Consider the following 11,643-nt stretch of genomic DNA (forward strand, 5'->3'; position numbering starts at 1 on the left):
TCTTAAAGTTCAATGTTCGCAAACCGAAGTAAATATCGACAAAGACGCTGGTGTTCCAAGAGAAAAAAGTCAAAATTCAAGTCATGAACAATCTTGCTTCAGCTGCCAAAAACATTCAATAAAGTACCGGAAACGACACGAAGAGTCATGCAGTAAAAAATTTTAATCTAAACCGACTTTTTCAAATTTATTAACAAAGAAATCGGAACAAAGCAATATAAAGATGGAAACCACTAATTTCTATTGAGAAAGTGGATAGATGTTTGAGAAGGGGTACGAGTTGGTGCGGGGGAGGGTTGGGTAGTAAATTGGGGGTTTAGGTATGTGTAGTGGTTTTGTGGTGAAGGTATTGAGGGGTTAGGTTGGAGAAGGTGAAGTTTTCACCTTGAATATACCATCATTTCTTTATTACCATAGATTAAAAACTATGCTACTGTTCAACTTCAATGTTCGCAATTGGAAGTCATTGTTCATAGGCAGAGGTAATTGTTTCAAATGAACGAAGGCGAAATTCATGTCATGAAAAAACATTCTTTTTCTAGAAAAAAATCTGTGAACTCAATCCAATACTGTTCTTCGTCTCTAAAACTTGCCTAATACCAATGCTCATCTCCAAGTTTTAAAAACTATGAGCTCCACAATACATCTATGCTCGGCTGCAGCTCATTTTTGTGTGTCTAATGTAATTTATGTTTATTATGGCACATTTTTTCAGGGTCTAGTTTTTAGTTTTCGTATTGTTTTTCATTCAAAATTATTGCAACCTTCTTATGCTGATCGTGTGCAAGCGCTTTTATTTTCATACCATAATTTGGAGGAAAAAAATATCCTACAAAATTCTGCCAATTTCTAGCATAATCTTGCAAGACATACGGTTTTCTGAACTAGGAACGACACTAAAAGCCTCCTCCGGTCTCCAAAAGAAAAAAGAAAGAGGCTGAGATTTTCAAACCAATTGACAGTATTATTTATAAAATTGTAGTCCACTATTATTATTATGTTCTACGATACAGAAAATTGAATAGTGAGTAAGCATCCATTCGGTAACTGTAGAGAAGTCAATGAACAGAAAAACCTGAAACTATTTTGTTCATTCTCTCTTAATATGGTATGAAATGCTCATCTTTATATTTTAGAAATTTATTTCCAATTCAGAGCACTAAGTTTTCAAAAAATGTTCTTGTTTTGACGTGCAAATAAAAACATACACCAATCTTATTTTTTATATTGCATTAAATCTAACAGCAAGTTTTCAAACTATGAAGTTTAGATCCCGGAGACATGATAAGGTCGGGAAGTTTTTATATCGGAATACTTTAATTATTGACTCCCAATAAAAGAGGTGTGACTTTATCACTAACGTTAAGCTCGAAATATAAATTAATAGAACTATCTACTATTACTTAAACTCATGTGTGTATACTTTATTGTAATATTTTTTCGGAATGTTAAGATCGATAGATGAGAAAGATATGTGCCTAAGCGAAACTTCTAGCCCTCAAAATGGAGCATTCATATCAACGCCACTCCTTTGAAAATCTACAGAAAATCCCTGAAAACAGTCTCATTTTAAGATAAAAATTTACATGTTTAATAAGCAAGATGAATTTTAAACGGACGTCACATCAAAATCTGTACAAAATGAAGAAAATATAGTTTCTGTCTCACAAGTATAATATTAATACTACAATCCACTTTCTGTTTTTCCTTGATCTTTATTCCTGTCATTTTCACAAGATTGATGATCTTGCTTATTAGCATATTTGGTTCCAAAATTGTTTCCATCTTCTAACGAGTTCGGCAACTTCTGGCCTTTCGATTCGGGCAAAAATAAACTTAAAATGGAAACCGTGAATGCTAAAGTGCAGTAAAAGAGCATTGGTACCGATCGTCCGTACTTTTCGAGACTGCCTACAAAAGGCAAAGCCAATCCGGTAATTCGGGCCAATGATGAGGCTACTCCCATTCCCGAAGTTCGAATGACAGTCGGCATCAAATCCGAAGTCCATAAGTAACATATTAGGAAGAACAACTCCAAGCTCACTTTAGCAGAAGACGTAATTAGCAGAATAACAGTGGATTCGGAGAGTGGTATAAAAATACAAGCTATATAGCAAATGCCAGCGAATACTAGAGTTGAAACCGAGATGTATTTTCGGCCAATGAAGTTTAGCATGAAAAAGCCGAGAACACTGCCGATTACACCCGCTATGCCTTGAGTCATCACAAATATGTAGACATTTTGATCAAACATTTCAGCACCGAAAGACAAACCGTAATACATGGTATTCGCACATACCCAATGCATTGCTAGTATCATGAGACGAAAACTTAATCGATGATATCCAAAGATATCGATTATCGAGTAGGTCTTTTCGACGTTCTCAGTTAGTTTCTCCTCTTTGAGATCAATTTCGCGTTTGTTGTTATTCAAATTACTTTCATAGTGACCGTTTTGCGTTGCTTCCCTGACCCCTTTTTGGTCAACTGTTTCACGTGCGCTTGAAATTCCGACAACTAGTTTTGCGTCTTTTATATTTCTCCTTAAAAAGGAAAGTTTGCGCAGACCTTTCGGTATTAACTCATCAAACGTTTCCCTCGTTTCTTCGGGAAGAGCTTGGCCACTTAGTTTGTACGCTTTTTCCAAAAGGATGAAAACTTCTTCATAACGTTTTTGCGACCATAACCAGCGAACGCTCTCATCAATTTGAAACGACACCAGAAAGCATAGAAACATCATAACCGAAATTGCCATTACTAAATGACGCCAATTTGGAAACGCGTACGCCAACGGCGCGCATAATGGAAGCGATATTGAGAATATTACGCTGACAATAGCTGCAATAATATGTCTATAGTTGGCTGGGACTTGTTCTGCGCTCAAAGCGAATAGACCGACCATTGAGCTCATAAGAATGGCACTAATAGTACACCAGGTAACTAAATGCACAGTTAATGATGTTGTCAGTGCCATTATCATCTCGCAACTTGACGCGAGTAGAGTCGCAATTCTGAACCACTTAGCTCTGCCAATCCTGTCGCTCAAGTAGCCGCCGATCACTGAGCCGAAACACAGTCCAAGGAAATACAAGCTTCCATGCAGCTTTAGGAATATTTCGTCATCGCAGACCAGATTGAATGATTCCTGCATTGATGTCTCCCGATCATGTTCGGAGTAGTCGAAAGTCCATTTTTGGCAACCAGCATTGCAGGCTTCCTAAAAATTCAATTTGCTGCGTCGGAGATCTTTATTCTAATAGACCGGGGGGGTTTCAAACTAATATGTGTATAGCAATAACTGCATATAATGTAAATATCAACCAAAAACTTGGAAAATATCCGCTGCGGCTTTACTTTCAGAAAGATTGGGTATTAAAAACTGCTGTGCTTTGTATCAGCTTTTGGTTACAATTCTTTTCGAAATACGTGACTGAAAAAGATCAAAACATTTTGGAGCTAGATGTTGAAAATGAAGATAGGAACAAAACCAAAAAGAAAAGAATTGAACTTAGACAATTCTGAGTTGAAATCCGGGCTTATCAGCTGATTGGCTGTTTGTCAAGCGTGACAAAGAAGAGTCAGGATAGATTGCACTGATTATAGTAAAATTTACTTGAGTATTTCCTTAGTCCAAACTAATGCAAGGTGAGCATATTTAGAGTGAGCGTGTTGCAAAAAATTTTTCATCCTAAATTATTTCATTTTCATTAAAAAGAAAGTATCAGAGAGCTTCTTTGTAAAAGTATCCCAACCTGTTCTTTTTTCGCTTTGCTCAAGTTGCTTTTACTTATACAAGAACGGACCGGACAGCATAGGATCTGTCAACTAAAACTGCTATCATGTAGGAATTTAAGATCTTACAATACGAAGAGCTATTTTGCAAACCTTGGATAACGAAGAGTTTGACGCAAATCTCTTAAACGTTTGTTTCAGTTCAACCTCACTGGCATTGATTTTTTGGGCAATCATTTTTCATTAAATACCGACATCAAAGAGAATAGATAAAATTATGATGCTATCATTTAAAAAATTACGCTACGTACCATGTAAAAAATCTGGTTAAAAGAAAAGATAAAACTCTAACGGAAAATTGTTAATAAAAAGAAAAAAATCTTTAAAAGAAAAACATGGCGATCACGTTTCAACGTACAAAAAATTTGCATAAAACTTTTGCGAAATAACAAATACTACACAACCAATTATTGTTCTAAGGTTATTTCAAAATGAGGGAATATAGATACGAGGCTGGCTATCCTTTTTCTTAGCTCTAAGAATCTAGTTTGGATCTATACGGAAAAATTGTTTTCCAGCATTTTGAAGAAGTGGGAACTTAAAAATTTTGAAGAGAAAAGGAAAAAAAAATTTGGGGGTGGCATGGCTAAAAACAAAAAAATAGTTTATATTTTCAAGATTATTTTATAGCAGTTTCCAGCCAAAAGCTTACGGTGTTTGACAAAAATACTTGGAAAAAAAGTTTTTTTTGACAAATTTTTGTAAAGTGAACCAATGTCTTTCCGTATCTTAAAATTTTGTTAGGAGAACAGAAAACATTCAGGAATTCAGAGCTCTCAAAGTATCAAAGTCTTCTTTTCCAAAATCCAGAGTTGTTTTCGAGATAACTCCTCGTATTTCATAAGAATTAACCATTCATTCGGTTTCAAAATCGTGGACGTATAAAAATAGGTTCCATGAAGAAAAAAGTCAAAAAATTGTTATAGAACAGAAAATTTTGAAGCACCTTTTTTATTCCTGAATTTGTCAAAGAAGATCGTTCCAATTAAACTGCTGTATAATACAATACCATAAAGACTTCTTCGCGAAGTAGAGTGTTAGCGGATCGCCAGATTCAAAAACTAAATACAAAAGTTACTTTTTTCGAAAATATGAAATTTAATTTTTGACGCCTTAAATTTGAAGTTGCACTTCGACCTGATGTTATCTTGTCTGCGGTAGATTCTGTCAAGGGAAAATTTACAATTTTTGTTGATCGTATCGCTGCCCAAGTGTAAAAGCGAGAGTTGTAAAAAATAAAAATCAGGGGGTTCTTTTTTCAGTTTAGAGTTACTGAAGTTTTCCATTTCTTTAAAAGCGGAATTCAAAGAGTTAAAGGACCGAAATACAAAATTTAATGGAAAAAAATTATTCAAAAAAATAGTAAACTACCCAATGGTCCGATACAACCGTTCCTTTCAATGTTAGGAACAAATAGACGCAGAGTCTAAAAATGTCGGAAATATTACAAAAAAAAATAATTAATATATCCTACAGTTTACGGTTCTTAAAAACTTTTGAGCGCAAAGTTGATTTCAACTAAATCCAGCTGGTATTTCTTTGAAAATAGAATCCAAAGAATGAAAGCGCGCAAACAATAATTTAGTGAACAGTGATTTCTCCTGCTTTACTAAATAACTAGTCATTGGGCCAACACAACCGTTCCTTTACATGTTAGAGACAAATAAAGCCAGAGTCAATAAAAAGTTTACAAAAACTCTTACAATGTTAGAAAAGTTACTTAATATTTGCTACAGATTGCGGTTTTAAACAAGGTTTAAGAACAAAATGATATTAATCAAAGCAAGCTGGTAACCCGTATGCGATATTTTGAAAAAATTGTATTGGGCAACCAAGCTCTTGAAGCATCAAAAACGACAATTTTATGAAAAATTTGTCAAAAATTTAGTGTCAAAGTTTACGATAACCGATGCAAGTTTTTCCTCAAAAAATTTGCACCTCCTTTTCTAAAAGAAAACGCGAAAGAATTGAATGGATTGTGACGAAACTTGCGTTCATACATTTTAGCACAAAACGTTTTTTTGTGTGGGGAGCTGGTGTTTATGTTTGTGTGAGTGTGTGTGTTTGTGTGTAATGTTTTGGGCGTGTGTTTGTATCGCTTTGCGCAAAAATTCTTTTGTCTGAAAAAATGGATTGAATATGGTTTTAGTTCAAATAATAATATGGTTACGTATAACAAATAATTTTCTCCAATTGATAAATGTTGCATTCACATACTACCATAAATCTAACTGGAAAATTTAGTTAATTTATGGTCTCTTCTAGAGGTATTTTGAATTCTTGTTGTCAAACTAATAGCAAAAATTCACAAATTAACTATTTGCAGTAGAAGGTTTGCAGTTTTTAGTTCAAGTTATCATTTAGTGAAAAGTAAGGAACATGTTACGACTTTTCAAAATTTTTCATATAAAACTTACAGAATCCAGGAACAAGAAGAATTGGAGACATTAATAGTCAAGACAGACTCTCTTATTTAGTACAAATTGTCAAATATTTTAGACCGGTGGCTTCCACTTACATAAAAAGCACAAGTATCCCTCTCCCTTAAATGAGATTAATTTATGTAGTCAAGGGCGACTATTTCTATTTTCGATCAAATTAGTTCAAAAACTTGAGTGCGATTAACCTAAATTTAGCAATATTTGGACTCGGAGCAGAATTTGGCTACCTAAGACTTGATTTAAGAAAGGAAATAAAATCAACTTCAATTAGCACTTTTTAAAAAACTATTAATTAAAAATACAATTATGCACGAATTAAAAGCTTGTTTGTGGGGGAATTTTGAAATTAAAATTAAGATGTTTTCGCTAGTTTTAAATCTTATCATTTCAGCTATTATTTGAAAATCTCAGTAAAAACTGAGAAAAAACATTTCTCCAAAACCTGAAACCAATCTTTTCAAATGCTGGAGCTTCGTGAAATTATTTACTTCTTCTTTTATATGAAAAAAAGGGGAATTTCTGCATTTGTTAATTGCTCAAATTTCTCCCAATTCTGTCAATTTTGTTTGACAAATCTAACTGGATTCAACTCTAAACCAAAACTGCGACAATACTTTTCTCAGAAACCCGCAACCTTTTTAAAAATTAGGGGAAATTTGTGAAATTACAATTACTTCTGTGACTTTCGGAAAATTCTGAAATTTCTGCAATTAATTAATTGCGTAAATTCTCTCCAAAACACTTTTCCAAGAAAAAAACACTCAATTGTCCTGCATTTGATTATGCGCAATGAAAAACTGTGGTTATATACCACAGTATGTACAAAAATAGCACCTAGGCTCGTGCAGATGGGGGGTCAATGTTATATGAACACCAAGCTTGTTGCGAGAAGGCAGGTGGAAACAGAGTAGATTTGCGTAACGACATCCCTATACTGTGGAAAGTAATTATGCAAATTGTGGATTCTAATTACGCAGTTTGTGAAATCATATTATGCAAGTCGCACACTTCAATGATTCCAATTGCGAAATCTAATTACTCGAATAGTCAAATTTCCTAACATTTGCCTTTGAAAACACTTACACTAAACCATCAGTGTTTTCACTAATACGCGTTTATGGACAAGACTGACTTAATCCCTTCAAAAGATTTCAATCCAAGCCTATTAAGTGAACATAAGTACTTTCCACGGATTTGAAGTATTAAAATTGCAAGTGGATTAATTATGCACAAATTGGTTAATTATGCCAAATTTTGGGGTCTGCACTGATCAGAAATGGAAAAGAGAAAAAAAAGAAATACGAAAAGTCTCAGCTATCTTAAAACCGTGTTGTAGCATTGGTACATACAATACAAAACTCAATCGCTTTTAGTGCTATCTGATGCAATCCTACTGTGCTATTGCGGTAGTTTATGTTGTCATGGTGAATCAACCAATCAGACTATGCCAGCTGGCAAAAAGTATAAACCACCACTATAAAAAGCAATAAAATTGTAGTAGAAGCACTTTTTCCCAAGTCTGCGAGGATGCAATCCACTGGCTGGCGATTCAAGCCCCGCAGCAGAGGAAAAACTGCCAATAACAACATGCTCAGCTGAGTGCGGCTGATAAATGCTCAGCGATATAGCTCGAGCAGTAAGAGCTAATGCTTAGCTTATTTCCTCACATTAATAGTATATACAATTAAGCGCTGTATTAGATAGTGATGACTGTAACAAAAGACTTCGTTCCAATACATGACGAAAATCTCTGTGAAAGTGCCTAGTCAAAAAGTGCGTATAACTAAGAAAAAAACAGGAACTGTAAAGATCTAAAAGAAAATTCCCTCAATAGTCTTGAATGCCATCACGGCTTTAAACAACAGACACTGTCGGCATCCATTACACGTCAATTTACAAATTTCCTTTGAAAAGGATAACCATTTGATAACACAAATAGCGAGAGACTCAAAAATTTTAACCAAGCTAGATTACAGCGAAAAACTTTTAAAAATCAATTAGACAAATGCACCTTTAAAAAACAGTAATTCTGTAATGGCAACAGTCTGATGTAATCCAAGAGTTTCACAACATTTTGCAAACGCACGGTGAGTTTTGACACCAAAGTGACCTTGATTAGGCCATGTCCAACGCTATACTGCTGAAATTACATAGGCAGGAAAAAGTTCAGCCGTTCAAAATTCTAGGAAATAGGCTGGAAATGGTTCGGTTATTGGTTATTTTGGTCTGTTACGGTCTGATCAGTGTTCATTTTGGTTTGACACCAACCATGGAATAATTCCAGAAAGACCTTCAATTTTTTACCTCTGCGCTCAGGGTTTGGTTCTCTGAACAGTAATAAGGCACACTGAATCTGTAAAATTCTGGTGAAATGACGAAGCATCCCGAATACAAAGCAGCCAATGTACATAATGCCACCATTAAAAACTGCCATCTTGCCGCAAATTTCTGCTCCAGAAACAAAGCGTCAATTGAGGGCGCCGCTTTCGATTCGGTTCCGGGTGACTCCATTTATTTTTGCCCTCGTGTCTTTCTAAAGACTTGCCTGTAGAATTGTAAGTAGAATTATAGTACACAAGTTCTACGTTGTTTAAGATTGCTTCATTGGTGAGATCACTCTAAGATGGCTTGATTCTTTGTGAAACTAAAATGACAATCTTTCACTAGAGTAATTAAAGTATAAGTATAATCCTCCTGATTTAAGGATAGCTTTATATAATTAATATTCAGTTATTTCGACTAATGTGGTCGTTGAAGATTTTTGACGGCTGAAATATAATGTCTTGTTTAATTAAAAGTCTAAATACACAGTAAAGGTGAGCGTGGTTTAATTATCAATATGAACTCAAGGTTGATATCAAAATATCAAAAATTTGATCAAATCACAATTTCGATAATGTTTGAACATCAATGTAATCCAATAATAAGTGAACAGAATTTATCGGTGACAATTATATTTAGCAAATTTGATTATTTAAATTGTATTAAAATGACTCTCAAATTGAAGCGAAACATGAACTCATACTTGTAACGAAATCTATGTATTCGGTATAGATATGTGTATATATGTGTGTAGGTGTATGTAGGCCATGAGTGGATTTCTTGGTACCGAAAAGAGCAAACCAGCTCGTAAATGACGGAGACTGATCAATCAGTCAGTTTGTTCAATCTCCGCTATCTTTCGTAGTTGAACTTAAATTCGTTCACACAAACGACAGCTTTGCTGTACTCAATTTACACGACAAATTGGATGTTCTCAAAGATAGAATGCATTATAGTTTTTTTTCTGAAATAATAAAACAATCATTATAAAAGAGGTCATGCAGTTGCTCATTGCCTGTTGGTCGATGAAAAGAGAACTTTCAAGTTTAAAAAAATCAATATTTTACACCATACTGTGACTTTTAAAGGCTTGTAATTAGAAAATTTCCTTCTGTGAACTAAACTTGAAATAAAATCATAGTTTTGGTGACAACCTACAATTCATAATTTAATTCAAATTGTTAACCAGGCCTCCAATTTGCGTAGACATAAGGTCGAAATTCAATTTTTCTAATTGGATATTTTAAAAGTCATCTTGGTCCTGCTGAACAACGTGATGTGATAGACAGAATTAGTATAACTTTAAAAAAATATAGCCTTTAATCGCATGCATTTTATCATTGATGTTAAAATGACCGAACATGATTGATACAATAAACATGTTCACGACGTTTTCTTCCAACTAAACTTTCGTCCGACAGAAACTGGGGTCAACACAGGTTACGCAAGTGTCCAGTTCAAAGATAACGTTGGCAAATTTGCTCAAAGGATTGCTAATGGTATGTCAATGTCAGGGGCTAATTCAGCCAAATGCATCCTTTAATAGAACAGTCAATCGTGCAAATGATAGATCTGAAACTTAGATAATCTCGCATACTGCCAACACCATTAGCTATTTCTTTCCTTCTAATCATTGGGCAAATTGTTTCATTTTAGGTAATAGCTGCCATTTTTAGCCAAATAAGTGCTTAACGCTAAAAACTTTTCTCCAAATTCATTGCCTGATTGGTCAGCTCATTAAAAAACAAAAAAAATCGATCTATAATTTTAGTCATAAAATTGCCTTCATGCTTCATCATAACAATATTATAGAACAAGTTGAAAGTGATCAAAGATAACTATTTTACAGGTTACTAAGTGACAGGACGGGACAGATTCATTTCACGGAATCAAATCTGTAATCAAATCCATCAAAGTTAAATCACAGTTGTCGAATCATTCACATGAAACTCTGGGCATAGCATAATTCAGGCGTATGAAGGTCTGTTTCACCAATGAGTTCAGAGATATGAAAATCTGATCAGAGATAAATTCATATCTATGAAACAGAGATGCTCAATTTAGTGACCTCATCTGAACACAAAAAGTAAAGGAAGAGATTTTATGGCAAGTTTCTATGAATGTGCTAATTTTGTACTAATAACAAAAAAAATGTGGTTTCAAATGCTATAAAAATTAACACTTGAATGCTTGCCTTCCCAGGTTGAGGTCCAGACCCAAATTGAGTTATGATCAGACCCAGTCGAGCGCATACCCGTGTGTTCCCAGACCGAAATTACAGGGTCTTTTCGGAAGTTCGAGCGCACTACGGTCTGGGCCATGGTCTGGAGATGGTCTGATCAGAGGTCATTTTGGTCTGAAAAGTTTGATCATAGGCGGATTCGAGCGCACTTGGGTCTGATCAGAGGCGACTTCGAGCGCAATTGGGTCTGAACATAACCTCTTTGAGCGCACTTTTGTCTGATCACAGGCGAATTCGAGCGCAATTGGGTCTGATCATAACCTCTTCGAGCGCACTTTTGTCTGATCAGAGGCGACTTCGAGCGCAACTGGATCTGATCATAACCTCTTCGAGCGCATTTTTGTCTGATCAGAGGCGACTTCGAGCGCAATTGGGTCTGATCATAACCTCATCGAGCGCACTTGGGTCTAATCAGAAATGCTTTTGAACGCAATTGGGTCTGATCAGGGACCATTTCTTCGAGCGCATTTTTTTCCATTTTTTGTTTTTTTTTTAATGAGAGATGTTGGATCTGCCAGGAGGCAGCCATAAAGCAGCGTTCTGATCGGAGACTCATCTAAAGTCCGATAGCTCTGATCAGAAAACAGGAGTCCAGCTGATAACGGAGGCCGGTCCCCTTCAGAAAAAACTTTGATCAACTGGAGACCACGATGTTTCTTATGGAAAGCTGTCTAAACTCTTCCATTGAGTCATAAATATACACTAAAAGGTACACTGAATAAAATTTTTTCTCAACAGTTGGGTTTCGTTTTCTTTAGCAAAACTTTTATAATTGATTTTTCCTTAGAATAATTAAATACTGCAAACATCAGTTTTTTGAAATGAATATATTATAGCAAAATTAGA

General features: G+C 35.0%; 1 protein-coding gene across 1 annotated transcript; it reads right to left on the reverse strand.

Annotated features, from left to right (window-relative positions):
• Positions 1 to 1,581: 1,581 nt before the first annotated feature.
• LOC142336248 (organic cation transporter protein-like) lies at positions 1,582 to 9,454 on the reverse strand. Its single transcript, XM_075384931.1, has 2 exons — positions 8,538 to 9,454; positions 1,582 to 3,217 (listed from the first exon to the last, which is right to left on the reverse strand). Exons 1-2 carry the CDS (start codon positions 8,742 to 8,744, stop codon positions 1,685 to 1,687), a joined length of 1,740 nt encoding a protein of 579 aa, XP_075241046.1. The 5' UTR covers positions 8,745 to 9,454; the 3' UTR covers positions 1,582 to 1,684.
• Between the last annotated feature and the right edge of the window lie 2,189 nt (positions 9,455 to 11,643).

This window comes from Convolutriloba macropyga, chromosome 3 (assembly GCF_964194025.1).
Source record: "Convolutriloba macropyga chromosome 3, txConMacr16.3, whole genome shotgun sequence".
Classification (NCBI taxonomy): domain Eukaryota; kingdom Metazoa; phylum Xenacoelomorpha; order Acoela; family Convolutidae; genus Convolutriloba; species Convolutriloba macropyga.

Coding starts and splice junctions, on each gene's coding strand:
- LOC142336248 (XM_075384931.1), bottom strand. CDS start 8,744: ATGGAGTCACCCGGAACCGAATCGAAAGCGGCGCCCTCAATTGACGCT. Junction 3,218..8,537: donor ACCAAACCCTGAGCGCAGAG/GTAAAAAATTGA, acceptor TTGAATTTTTAG/GAAGCCTGCAATGCTGGTTG.